The 15,117-nt window shown below is 45.0% G+C and overlaps 1 protein-coding gene across 1 annotated transcript in view; it reads left to right on the top strand.

Moving 5' to 3' along the window:
• The window catches only part of LOC126419216 (calcium uniporter protein, mitochondrial), a gene marked incomplete in the record, with an annotated part of 2,318,083 nt that overhangs the window by 1,675,199 nt on the left and 627,767 nt on the right, over positions 1-15,117 (top strand). The window contains 1 exon segment of the mRNA XM_050086351.1: positions 14,239-14,347. Coding sequence (XP_049942308.1) covers positions 14,239-14,347 — 109 coding nt within the window.

The raw sequence follows: 15,117 nt of genomic DNA, 5'->3' as shown, positions 1-15,117 counted from the left end.
GCTTTATGATCAAATTTTTTACCTGATGATAAAAACAGACATCGCAGGGTTTCTTAACGTCATCGCCCGTTATTTGGGATTTAATTATTTTACTTGCAATTAATATGGAAGGCAACTTCGGGTTGTGAACTATTTTTATATTAAAATGGCGACAACGTTAAAAGAAACTGGGGGCTCTGTCATTAAGTGACTGACTTAATTCTGAACTTTTACGGAAGTTAGAGAAATTTCTTCTGAAAGTAGCAACGGACCACAGTTTTGGCTTGGAGAGCTAATATTTTCTCAAAATTTGTTACTGGCCGTGAATTTAAATATATTTTCTTGTGGAAATTAGTATTAAATTGATTTTCGGACTTCGTAATATTAAAACGATTGCAGGTTCTTTCGTGTTTCGCAAACAATTGACTACAGCGCATTAAATGGTGCACGCAGACTATAATTAACCAAAAGAATACCCATCCTAAATCAGGATGGCCGAACGCGGGTTTGAACCGTCGTCCTCCAGAATGCGAGTCCAGTGTGCTAAACACTGCGCCACATCACTCGGTTGCAACGAGACCAACTTGTAACAAGCAAATCAGATGATTCGGTCGGGCCCGTAACGACTGTACAGGGCGAACTGAAGGTGACTTACGTGAGTATCTGTGTGTCGCATACCTCAGCAGGGAAACAGCGTACCGGCTTTTACCCCAAGCTATGGGTATGCCAGTATTTTGCACAGTTCTGAATTACACATATGTTGAAGCGCCAAACAAACTGGTGTAAGCATACGTATTCAAGTATGTAAACAAGCTGAATACGGCGCTGCGTTCGGCAATATAGGACAAGTATCTGGAGCAGTTGTTAGATCGGTTACAGTACAATACAATACAATGGCAGGAATCAAGATTTCAGTGAGTTTGAACATGATGTTATAGTCGGCGCACAAGCGATAGCATACAGCAAATCCGAGATAGCGATGAAGTGGGGATTTTCCCGTACGACCATTTCACGAATGCACCGGAAATGTCAGGAATCCGATAAAACATCAGATCTCCGACACCGGTGCGGCCGGAAAAAGATCTTGCAAGAACGGGACCAACGACGATTGAAGAGAATCGTTCAACGTGACAGAAGTGCAACCCTTCCGCAAATTGCTGCGGATTTCAATGCACCATTAACAAGTGTCAGCGTGCGAACCATTCAACGAAACAGCATCGATATGGGCCTTCTGAGCCGAAGGCCACTCTTGTACCCTTCACAAGTGTACGACACAAAGCTTTACGCCTCTCCTGGGCCCATCGACACCGACATTGGACTGTTTATGACCGGATACATGTTGCCTGGTCGGACGGGTCTCGCTTCAAACTGTTTCGAGCGGATGGACGTGTACGGGTATGGAGACAATCTCATGAATCCATGGACCCCACATGTCAGAAGGGGACTGTTTCAGCTGGTGGAGGCTCTGTAGTGGTGTGGGCGTATGCAGTTGGAGTGGTATGGGAGCCCTGATACGTCTAGATGCGACTTTCACACGTGACATGCACGTAAGCATCCTGTGTGATCACCTGCATACATTCGTGTCCATTGTGCATTCCAATGGACTTGGGAAATTCCAGCAGGACAATGCGACATCCCATACATCCAGCATTGCGACAGTGCGGCTCCAGGAACACTCTTCTGAGTTTTAACACTTCCGCTGCCCACTAAAATCCCCCGACATCTGGGATGCCTTGCAACGTGCTGTTCAGAAAGATCTCTATCACCTTGTACTCGTACGGATTAATGGACAGCGCTGTACGATTCATGGTGTCAGTTCCCTCCAGCACTACTTGAGACATTAGTCGAGTCGATGCCACGTCGTGTTGCCACATTCTGCGTGCTAGCCTGGGTCCTACACGATATTAGCCGGCCGGAGTGGCCGAGCGGTTCTAGGCGCTGCAGTTTGGAACCGCGCAACCGCTACGGTCGCAGGTTCGAATCCTGCCTCGGGCATGGATGTGTGTGATGTCCTTAGGTTAGTTAGGTTTAAGTAGTTCTAAGTTCTAGGGGACTGATGACCTTAGACTTTAAGTCCCATAGTGCCCAGATCCATTTGAACCATTTTTACACGATATTGGGCTGGTGTACCAGTTTCTTTGGCTTTAAACTATCAAAAGTAAGTACTGTTAGCTCATGCATGTTCTTCATGCCTTATATACCTTTCACTGAAATAAATTTGAAGTCCCAGCTATGAAAACTGTCATTGTTATCTAGCTTTCTGCTTGGCTACCCGATTATGTACCCCAACTTCCCCTACATAACTAACCCGAAAATGACTGAAAGACACATCAATCGTCTTCACATGTCTTGGAAACAATATTCCAACACCAGAAAATACGAATCGGGAGAGAGGAACATGGACGAGACATGGCGTTGCAGCTGATCAGCCAATCTCGCGCAGATTCACCTACGTTACATTCTGTTTGTAAGCAGGTTCTCTGATCTGTGTCCAGAACCTACGCGTGTTCGCGTAAGTCCCGGGCAGCAGCGTGTGTGCGGTGGCGGAGGAAAAGACGGCGGTCGCGACGTGCAGACAGCGGGCCCGGATAAGCGGTCCGTAACAGTCGAGACACACGCGAGAAACCGATTCCCTAATCGCCGCCAGGAGCGGCTCGCTATCGCATCACAACAAACAGCGCGGCGCACCATTTCGCTCCCCGTGGAGAAGCCGACCACTTGTGGGAAACACCAATAACTTCAGTCAGTATTATTACCAGTGCGTCCTCAGCCAGTATAAAGATTCCGATAGATATCATTCTTCCACAGATAGCCCTGTTTACGGTGTGCTTTTATTTGTTGGTCTCGGCCACCATCAAATACCTAAAACACACATTAGAATACACAAGTAGACGTTCGAGCGAACAATAGTGTGGGAGAACAACGCGGTGATAAAAGACATGAAATAGCGATATGAGCATATACAGATGGCGGCAGTATGGCGCACACGAGGTATAAAAGGGCAGTGCGTTGGCAGAGCTATCCATCTACCCTTCCTACCAAGTCTAACTCCATCTTCCTGCTCCTCCTCAGGGCTCCCTCTCTTCCCCCCTCCCTCCTCCTGAGCGGCTTCCCCCTCCTATTCCCCCCCTTTTCAGTGTCTCTGCACTTCCTCCTGCCTTGTCTTCCCTCATCATCTCCTGCCCCACGTGTCTCCTGCCTCTTAGTGTACCCAATGACGCCCCTCCTCTCTTCATCCCGCCGCTTCCCCTGCTGCCCCTTGCTCTCCCCTCCTTTTCCACCCTCTCTGACCCTTCCCTCGGCGGGTCCCACCTGGCAGTTGTATTCTTCGTCGTGTGTGCTCCAAGTGGGTTTTACGTGTGTTGTTCCGGAGTGTTTTGAATACTGTGGCCGACTTTTAACCTGTGCATGCGCATTCAGTGTCTTCTCTGTGTTTTAAGAATCGCCAACTGTGTTATTTAACTTTCTGGGGACTTTTTTAACTGTCCCCCATGAACGTCTCCATGTCAGTGTATTTTTACCTCCATTTCCTCCCCTTCCTCTGTTTTATGTTCCCCTTTTTTATCGCCTTATGTATCATTTTATTCTTGTTTTAGTTGTCATGTCACTCGGCTGAAGAGCGGCTGATTGTGCCGCTGACAGCCCTCCCCTGCCCATATTGGGCAGGGGAATGAAATCACAATAAAGAAAAGAAAAGCAGAGCCATCATTTGTACTCAGGTGATTCATGTGCAAAGGTTTCCCACGTGTTTACGCCCGCACGACGGGGATTAACAGGCTCTGAATGCGGAATGGTAGCTGGAGATAGGCGCATCGGACATTCCGCTTCGGAAATCGTTAGGGAATTCAATATTCCGAGATCCACAGTGCCAGGACTGTGTCAAGAATACAAAATTTTGGGTGTTACCTTTCACCACGGGCTTTGTAGTGGCCAACGGCTTTCCCTTACCGACCGAGAGCAGCGGCGTTTGCGTTAGAGTTGTCAGTGCTAACAGACAGGCAACACTGCGTGAAAAATCGCAGAAATCGATGTTGGGTGTGCGACATCCTTTAGGACAGTGCGGCAAAATTGGACGTTCAAACAGTTACAGAGACAGACAAACGACACGAGTGCCTTTGCTAAACAGTACGACATCGCCTGGGGCGCCTCTCCTGGGCTCTGGTTTTTGGGGGAAGAGACCAGACAGCGAGGTCATCAGTCTCTTCGGATTAGGGAAGGACAGGGAAGGAAGTCGGCCGTGCCCTTTCAGAGGAACCGTCCCAGCATTTGCCTGAAGCGATTTAGGGAAATAATGGAAAACCTAAATCAGGATGGCCAGACGCGGGATTGAACCGTCGTCCTCCCGAATGCGAATCCAGTGTGCTATCCACTGCGCCACCTCGCTCGGTGTCTCCTGGGCTCGTGACCATATCAGTTGAACCTAGACAACTGAGAAACTGTGCCCTGGTCTGATGAGTCCCGATTTCAGTTGGTAAGAACTGATGGTAGGGTTCGAGTGTGGCATAGACCCCACCAACCCACGGACCCAAGTTGTTCACAAGGCACTGTGCAAGCTCGTAATGGAACGGTATAGGCTGTGTTTACAAGGATCATTGACTGGAAATGGTTGTGTTCAGCTACTTGGGGCTATTTGCAGCCATTTATGGACGTCATGTTCCCATCAAGAACGAAGTTTTTATGGATGACAAACCGCCATGTCGTAGGGCCACAATTGTTGGCGACTGGTTTGAAGAACATTCTGGACAGTTCGAGCGAATGGTTTGGCTACCCAGGTAACCCGACATGAATTCCATCGAACATTTATGGGGCATAATGGAGAGGTCGGTTCGCGCACAGTGCACAAAATCCTGCAATGGCAGCAATTTCGGAATTATGTACAACTACATACGCAGCATGGCTCAATATTTCTACAAGGGACTTCCAACGATTTTTGAGATGTTTCGTTATGCACTTAACTTGTGGAAGATAAAGGTGTAATTTGCCTCCATAAACAGTCCAATTATTGCTCAGTGGAGTGTGGTAGACTCCCGTAGTCAGGTTCCCCTAATTGTTTTCAGTTGTGTGGTTACTTCCTCTATGCCAGTACTCAGTGCCCTGTAGCCATCCGATTACTTTCCTAAAGCCCCCAAGTCCGATCACTGGATTGGGCAAGGAACACCGCAGCCAATTACTACACCACCGCCAACCGGCTTCTACCATAATCTCTGTAAACAACACAAGTTCACAGTTTGTAGTTAACGGCGATAAGGAAACACACAACTACTCCACAACAAGAACTTTGAGTAAAACGCAGTTTATTATCTCCTAATAATGTTCGCCAGTTCCACATTCCAACTAGCTAGTTGCTAGGCAACCTCTTCCTGAACAGTCCGTGTACACAGCAACACACGCCTTCAAAACAGGTAAACGATAAAGACGATTACCACAAATGCGCACGGTAACAAACCTCTGAAAACTTCCTGCACGTTCAACACAGACAGAACAACTTTACTGACCCCTGACTACAGACTTTTCGTAATACACCTCTTTCCCACCTCGGCCCAGAGAGCTGAAAACTCGCGTCCTGCACCCCACTTGACTGCCGCCCGTCTCCTCCGACTTCGCCCTCTCTGCTCGACCATTGTACCCCATTATTTTTAATTCCCTACACGCAGTCTGCACTGTGGACTGCATCTACCACTTTGGAACTCATGAGTGATTTATTGGGATTTTTTTTTTTTGCAACAACCCTGTCCAATACTGAATGGCATCTGTCCCTCAGTACACCGGGTCTGCCTGCTCTTGGTTTAGCTGTGCTTGTCCCTTCACATTTCGACTTCACAGTCACATCACCAGTGGTCGACTTGGTCAGCTCTTGAACGATAGAAATGCCGCTTATCCAGCTGAGTCCAGTGACTGGTCACTGAGGTCTCCTGACCAGTCCTTTCTGCTGACAGCACAGTACTCACCACTTCCTTTTATATTAGTGAATTCGTCTCTAGTGACATCTAGTGTTCAATTTCGCAGTATGTAGAGGTGTCCGGATACTAATGAACAAATAGTTACGACGTAACTGCTCTGCTTTAATAAAACGGGGAGGGGGGGGGGGGGGGGGAAATGTACGGCTCTGAAAAGTTTGGCTCCCAAATGTCCTAGGGAGGAGCCGTACATCGTCTGCCTTACGCCTTGTTGCTATATTAGCAAAATATGTTATTGAAAGTTCAACCTGCAGTCGAATAATTGACGGTAAGCAAGTTTTGCGAATTTTAAATTAATGAACATATGAAAGTAGCAAAACATTTGTAATAAATATAGGCATAACTGCAAATTTAACTTTTAAGAACAGATTTTTTTTTTCAGTTAGGTACAAACTCCTACTGAATGGTGGACCTACAAACAGTTTTACAAATGGTTCAAATGGCTATGAGCACTATGGGACTTAACATCTGAGGTCATCAGTCTCCTAGAACTTAGAACTACTTAAACCTAACAACCTAAGGACATCACACACATCCATGCCCGAGGCAGGATTCGAACCTGCGACCGTAGCGGTCGCGCGGTTCAAGACTGAAGCGCCTAGAACCGCTCGGCCACAATGGTCGGCAAAATTTTACACGAAAATGAAGTTAATAATCGAAATATATCACAGCCCCTGAACTGTCTAGTATGACGCGAAAGATGACAGAATGACCACTCAGATGAAGCCACGACGTGTGTAAGTAGGCTGTTTAGGTTTTTATGTTGGTAACGCCATGCAGCGTCCGTATGAAAATCACTGACGGTGCTGTGTGCAGTCTGTGGCTGGTTGGCATGGTTGGCATTGTTGGAATACTCGCTATTGTAGTGTTGAGTAGTTGGATGTGAACAGCGCGTAGCGTTGCGCAGTTGAAGGTGAGCTACTGGCAGTGGTGGAGAGAGAGATGGCAGAATTTTGAGAGCGGACGATCTGAACGTGTGTCCGTCAGAAAAAAGAAATTTGTAAGGCTGGATGTCATGAACTGATACATATATTATGGCTTTTGAACACTATTAAGGTAAATTCATTGTTTGTTCTCTATCAAAATCTTTCATTTGCTAACTATGCCGATCAGTAGTTAGCGCCTTCAGTAGTTAGAACCTTTTATTTAGCTGGCACTATTGGCGTTCGCTGTATTGCAGTAGTTTGAGTAACGAAGATTTTTGGTGAGGTAAGTGATTCATGAAAGGTATAGGTTATTGTTAGTCAGGGCCATTCTTTTGTAGGGATTATTGAAAGTCAGATTGCGTTGCGCTAAAAATATTGTGTGTCAGTTTAGTGCTGATCAGAATAAGTAAAAAGAGAAATGTCTGAGTACGTTCAGTTCTGCTCAGAAGATTCCAGGTTCGAATCCTGACAGGGTCGCCATATGAAACATCCCCTTAGAAAAATTAATGAATTACTGTGCTGATAAACCTCTTACGTTATTTGATTTTCAAACAGCTGAGCAGAACTGAACGTACTCAGACATTTCTCTCTTTACTTATTCTGATCAACACTAAACTGACACACAATATTTTTAGCGCAACGCACTCTGACTTTCAATAATCCCTACAAAAGAATGGCCCTGACTAACAATAACCTATACCTTTCATGAATCACTTGCCTCACAAAAATCTTCGTTACTCGAACTACTGCAATACAGCGAGCGCCAATACTGCCAGCTAAATAAAAGATTCAAACTACTGAAGGCACTAACTACTGATCGGCATAGTTGGTAAATGAAGGATTTTGATAGAGAACAAACAATGTACTTACCTTAATAGTGTTCAAAAGTCATAATATATATCTGTTCATGATATCCAGTATTACAAATTTACTGTTTCTGATGGACAGACGTCCAGATCATCTATTCTCAAAATTTTGCCATCTCTCTCCCCACATCCACCACTGCCGGCGGCTCACCTTGAAAAAGAACAAAAAAATGTTGTAAGTTAACCTCAAAGATACAAGAAGAAAATTTGTTCGACTGTCATACCAGAGGAATACTCTAAAAAAACTTTTTTATCATTGAGAGACAAAGGACTAATTTCGAGATTCTTTTATTACTTCTAGTTTTAACTACCTTTTTGTTCTGTTGTACTGGCGTAAAAGACGTACTGTATAGTTTCATGTCTATGTGTGTGTTAAATGAAGGTGTTAAATAATGAAAAATGTGTTTTATAATTTCTGTCAAGATCAAGCCTAAATCCCATACCAATGGACTACAAATTATTCTGTTAATTCGAGAAGGCGAATTTTAGATGGAGGCGACGATCTTTACGACGGCGCTGCTCAACAATAGAGGTACGCGATTGTGCTCACTATTTTCTTTTGGTGGCCGCTAAGATTAATTTCGATGTGTTTTTGCCGAGACATTCAGAATCTGCAATATTTCTTTTCGTATAAAAATAGGAGTCCGATTGAAAAAGAAATATTCTTAAATTTAAATAATTGCAATTCTTTTACCCAGGCCACGGGGTATGATAGAAAGTATGTGCCTCTACCCTGATTGTACGTTCGCAATCTCCGAGTGTGTTACGACGTAATTATTTTACACAAAAAAAATTAAGATAGATCTTTCTCATCAGATCGCAACCACTCGTACGCGAATGTACGTACCCTCTGAACGTGTCTAGTCAGTCGTGCGCATTGTTCTAAAGCTTTTCTGTTAATACTCTGTGGATTGCATCTCCGCAATTAATTTTTGTTTATGCCGCAAATCGCACTTCACGCGAAGTATTTATTACGCAAGTTTCAGGCTCCATTTAATGTCAAAAAATTCCTAAGTACGGCTGACTAAGCAAATCGCTACAATAATTTCATCTCTCTACAACTACAATAACAAAAAAACAATAACAAAAAAAACAAAAACAATAACAGAGAGGGTACGTTACAACCTCCAACTGCGCAACGCTACGCGCTGTTCACATCCAACTGCCCGACACTACAATAGCGAGTATTCCAACAATGCCAACCAGCCTCAGACTGCACACAGCACCGCCAGTGATTTTCATACAGAGCGCTACGTGGCGTTACAAACATAAAAACCTAAACAGCCTACTTACACGTGTGCTCAACACATACGTTTCTTCACCTACATTGTTAGAATCCCCGTTACCTAGGTCCGATAAGCGATCTGAAGAGTCTCTACATAAATTCAATCACAGCATTCTGCCGTGCTCTCCGATGGCAGAAAAACTCTCCCGAACTGTTGACCCCTATTTTCGCCCACCCTGCTCCCTAGAGCGCCTCTTCCACCACCGACATCCTCCAACGTCATGACCCTTCAGCTAACGAGAGCTTAAACAGCTCCCCACCAAGCCACACATTTCGTACAACTTTTGACTTAGATGCAAATGGACCGCCGTTCGTACACCAATGATTCTATAACTAAAATATATTTTCTAATTGACAAGTTACGTCATGGCGTGTTTGCTGACACCAATTCGTATCATTTTAATTGTACAGGCTGAACGTTAATAAAATCGAAAAACTTCAGGGACTGATTGCTGACTAGAAATGGAGCAAAAAAGGTCCGACGAACATGTCTGCGTAAATGCGTAGTTGCCACAGTAAATGCTGCTGACGAATGAAAGTTCCGCCGTGTGTTCCTTGTGTGTTGCAGGCTGTGTGATTGACGGAGCGTACTGTAAGCAACAGAATGGTCCGATATTCATGTCGGGAACAAGCCGAGATGGTGTTTGTGTACGGCCAAGAAGATGGAAATGGTCGAGGAGCAGCACGGCTACACCAAAACAAATACCATGACAGACAAGTGTCACATCAACAACATTTCAAGCCTGTTTTAGGTGTTTGTGTGATCATGGGACCTTTCAGAAAGACGAACGTGCAGGGAGGCGGCGGACTGCTTGTACACAAGATTTCTAGATCCGGGATCGACAGGATATTGAGACGAACCATAGTAAAAGTTCCAGGCAAGTGGTCCCGCTATCATGGTGTAAGCCAAAGGACGATTATGTGTATTCTGCATGGCAAACGCTACTATCGCTTTCACCTTCAACGGGTGCAAGGATTATCAGCAATGGATTTACCTCTTCGGTAAGGATTATGTCGACGCTTTTTGCACCAAACCATCACAACTAAGGGATTTCTGTCATCAGTCCTGTTTAATAACTAAGCAATACATGGTGCGACATGCATGACCATCCATTTTGGGACACCTGCCCATAGGACCTTTCTACCTCCATTGTCAGTCAGAAATCAGTTTGTTAGTTTTATTAATGTTCGCCATGTATATCGTATTAACATCGGCCTATTTGTGCTTCTAACGCACCTTCCTTCATATTGTAATCAGCGTTCACCACAGATTAATAAATCGATTCACTAATAACAAAATACTTAGGGATTACAATTACGAATAACTTAAAGTGGAACGATCACACAGGAAGGGGAAGGCGAACCAAAGACTGCGTTTTCTTATCAGATCACTTTGGAGATGCAACAAATGTACGCTTGTTCAAAATGGTTCAAAAGGCTCTGAGCACTATGGGACTTAACATCTGAGGACATCAGTCCCCTAGAACTTAGAACTACTTAAACCTAACCAACCTAAGAACATCACAAACATCCATGCGCGAGGCAGGATTCGAACCTGCGACCGTAGCAGTCGGGCCGTTCCGGACTGAAGGGCCTAGAACCGCTCGGCCACAGCTGCCGGCCACTACGCTTGTATAGCCTCTTCCGGAGTATTGCTGCACAGTGTGACATCTGCATCAGATAGGACTGACGGAGAACTTAGAAAAAGTTTAAGAAAGGACAGCCCGTTTTGTGTTATTGCGAAATAAAGGAGATAGTGTCACGGATGTTGTTGCGGTCATCAGTCCTGCAGCTCTCCATGCTACTCTATCCTGTGCAAGCTTTTTCATCTCCCAGTACCTACTGCATCCTACGTCCTTCTGAATCTGCTTAGTGTATTCATCTCTTGGTCTACCTCTACGATTTTTACCCTCCATGCTGCCCTCCAATACTAAATTGGTGATCCCTTGATGCCTCAGAACATGTCCTACCAACCGATCCCTTCTTCTAGTCAAGTTGTGCCACAAACTCCTCTTCTCCCCAATTCTATTCAATACCTCCTCATTAGTTATGTGATCTACCCATCTAATCTTCAGCATTCTTCTGTAGCACCACATTTCGAAAGATTCTATTCTCTTCTTGCCTAAACTATTTATCGTCCATGTTTCACTTCCATACATGGCTACACTCCATACAAATACTTTCAGAAATGACTTCCTGACACTTAAATCTATATTCGATGTTAACAAATTTCTCTTCTTCAGAAACGCTTTCCTTGCCATTGCCAGTTCACATTATATCCTCTCTACTTCGACCATCATCAGTTATTTTGCTCCCCAAATGGCAAAACTCCTTTACTGCCTTAAGTGTCTCATTTCCTAATCTAACTCCCTCAGCATCACCCGACTTAATTCGACTACATTCCATTATCCTCATTTTGCTTCTGTTGATGTTCATCTTATATCCTCGTTTCAAGACACTATCCATTCCATTCAACTACTCTTCCAAGTCCTTTGCTGTCCCTGACAGAATTACAATGTCATCGGCAAACCTCAAAGTTTTTATTTCTTCTCCATGGATAAGCCTTACATTTCTCCTCAAGCCATCCGTGCTTAGCCATTTTACACTTCCTGACAATCTCATTTTTGAGACGTTTGTATTCCTTTTTGCCTGCTTCATTTACAGCATTTTTATATTTTCTCCTTTCATCAATTAAATTCAATATTTCTTCTGTTACCCAAGGAGTTCTACTAGCCCTTGCATTTTTACCTACTTGATATATGTCACGGATATGATACACGAATTGGGCTTGATCTCATTTAAACAAAGGCGTTCTTCGCTGCGACAGGACTTGCTCACGAAATTTCAATCACCAACTTTCTCCTCAGAGTATGGAAATATTTTTGTGGCGCACAGGGAGAAATTATCATCGTAATAAGTATGATAGATCAGAGCTCGCGCGGAAAGGTTTACATGCTAGTTTTTCCCGCTCACCGTTCCGGAATAGAGCGCTAGAAAAATAGCTTGACGGTGGTTCGATGAACCCTCTGCCAGACAATTGTGAATTGCAGAGTAATCATGCACATTGCTGTAAGCACGTCCTCGACCGCTCAGCGAACATTAACTATACAGGGTGTTACAAAAAGGTACGGCCAAACTTTCAGGAAACATTCCTCACACACAAAGAAAGAAAATATGTTATGTGGACATGTGTCCGGAAACGCTTACTTTCCATGTTAGAGCTCATTTTATTACTTCTATTCAAATCACATTAATCATGGAATGGAAACACACAGTGTCGGCCGGTGTGGCCGTGCGGTTAAAGGCGCTTCAGTCTGGAACCGCGTGACCGCTACGGTTGCAGGTTCGAATCCTGCCTCGGACATGGATGTGTGTGATGTCCTTAGGTTAGTTAGGTTTAATTAGTTCTAAGTTCTAGGCGACTGATGACCTCAGAAGTTAAGTCGCATAGTGCTCAAAGCCATTTGAACCATTTGAAACACACAGCAACAGAACGTACCAGCGTGACTTCAAACACTTTGTTACAGGAAATGTTCAAAATATCCTCCGTGAGCGAGAATACATGCATCCACCCTCCGTCGCATGGAATCCCTGATGCGCTGATGCAGCCCTGGAGAATGGCGTATTGTATCACAGCCGTCCAAAATACGAGCACGAAGAGTCTCTACATTTGGTACCGGGGTTGTGTAGACAAGAGCTTTCAAATGCCCCCATAAATGCAAGTCAAGAGGGTTGAGGTCAGGAGAGCCTGGAGGCCATGGAATTGGTTCGCCTCTACCAAACCATCGGTCACCGAATCTGTTGTTCAAAATGGTTCAAATGGCTCTGAGCACTATGGGACTCAACTGCTGAGGTCATTAGTCCCCTAGAACTTAGAACTAGTTAAACCTAACTACCCTAAGGACATCACAAACATCCATGCCCGAGGCAGGATTCGAACCTGCGACCGTAGCGGTCTTGCGGTTCCAGACTGCAGCGCCTTTAACCGCATGGCCACTTCGACCGGCAATCTGTTGTTCAGAAGCGTACGAATACTTCGACTGAAATGTGCCGGAGCTCCATCGTGCATGAACCACATGTTGTGTCGTACTTGTAAAGGCAGATGTTCTAGCAGCAAAGGTAGAGTATCCCGTATGAAATCACGATAACGTGCTCCATTGAGCGTAGGTGGAAGAACATGGGGCCCAATCAAGAAATCACCAACAATGCCTGCCCAAACGTTCACAGAAAATCTGTGTTGCTGACGTGATTGCACAATTGGGTGCGGATTCTCGTCAGCCCATATATGTTGATCGTGACAATTTACAATTTGATCACGTTGGAATGAAGCCTCATCCCTACAGAGAATATTGGCACTGAAACGAGGATTGACACATTGTTGGATGAACCATTCGCAGAAGTGTACCCGTGGAGGCCAATCAGCTGCTGATAGTGCCTGCACACGCTGTGCATGGTACGGAAACAACTGGTTCTCTCGTAGCTCTCTCCATACGGTGACGTGTTCAACGTTACCTTGTACAGCAGCAACTTCTGTGACGCTGACATTAGGGTTATCGTCAACTGCACGAAGAATAGCCTCGTCCATTGCAGGTGTCCTCGTCGTTCTAGCTCTTCCTCAGTCGCGAGTCATAGGCTGGAATGTCACGTGCTCCCTAAGACGCCGATCAATTGCTTCGAACGTCTTCCTGTCGGGACACCTTCGTTCTGGAAATCTGTCTCGATACAAACTTACCGCGCCACGGCTATTGCCCCGTGCTAATCCATACATCAAATGGGCATCTGCCAACTCCGCATTTGTAAACATTGCACTGACTGCAAAACCACGTTCGTGATGAACACTAACCTGTTGATGCTACGTACTGATGTGCTTGATGCTAGTACTGTAGAGCAATGAGTCGCATGTCAACACAAGCACCGAAGTCAACATTACCTTCCTTCAATTGGGCCAACTGGCGGTGAATCGAGGAAGTACAGTACATACTGACGAAACTAAAATGAGCTCTAACATGGAAATTAAGCGTTTGCGGACACATGTCCACATAACATCTTTTCTTTATTTGTGTGTGAGGAATGTTTCCTGAAAGTTTGGCCGTACCTTTTTGTAACACCCTGTATGTTAAGTGTAGTTCCACCATTGGTTTCTCCATAGCTCCGGCTGCTGCTGCTCCGTGCATTCGCCTGCTGTTTGGATGACCGGCGTTACCCTGGTGTGTTGCGTGTTGCAGGCGAGCTGGGCGCGGCGGCTGCACCACTGCCGGCGGCTCAGCTCGCTGGACAAGCCGAGGACGTCGGGCCTGCTCACCGACACGCCCAGCCCGGAGCCGCCCACTGCCGGTGAGTGCTCAGCCAACTGTCTTCGTCTTCCGTGGACACTTTGTCCTTCAGGTTAACTCTGTACATCACTGTCAAAGATTATTAGGGCTCAGTACTTCACACTGTACCCCACTTAACCTTTTGGTGGGCAAAATTATTGAGCAGTTTTTTTTAAATGAATGGAGAGTAGTTGAATGGAGAGTAGTTAACAGATAGGTATATTCATCATACAGAATATCAAATTTGCTCCAACTGTGAAAGTGAGGTCACACAAGAAGGTGCGAAGTATTCTTCCCACTGCCCTTCCTTGGAGTTAAATGACAAAAACTTTTTCAATATATGTCATATTTATTTGATAAATTTACTTCTCTTGTTACAATGATTGTTCACAATTACTTGCCACGAAAATTTCTGAAACATGGGTCTATGCAAGTGGTATTTGACAATATGTACAAACACAGCGAGTGCTCTTTTCTGCAGCTTTGGTTCTACAATGACGGCACGTCCAATAGGTTTCTCTTAAAATGGGTTGATGCTCCCCTACAGCCACATGACGAAAATCTTCAGGGACTTTACCCCTTTTTGCCAGAAAGACAGGTTTTTGTCCACGCCTTTTTTGGGATGAGAAGCCAGCGATCAGTTGTCTGGCTATATGGATCCTGTATGTGAGCTGATCATGCTGTCCACTTTCTCTTTTACTTATTTTCCACAGGATAAAACTGTTCACTGCAGCAACGTCCACCAGCAAATAAAATATTTTGTGCCACCATTTTGCAGAACGTCTGCCAATA

Source organism: Schistocerca serialis, chromosome 9 (assembly GCF_023864345.2).
Source record: "Schistocerca serialis cubense isolate TAMUIC-IGC-003099 chromosome 9, iqSchSeri2.2, whole genome shotgun sequence".
Lineage (NCBI taxonomy): Eukaryota > Metazoa > Arthropoda > Insecta > Orthoptera > Acrididae > Schistocerca > Schistocerca serialis.
Note: the sequence above shows the minus strand (reverse complement) of the source record. Positions and strands in the feature narration are given on the sequence as shown.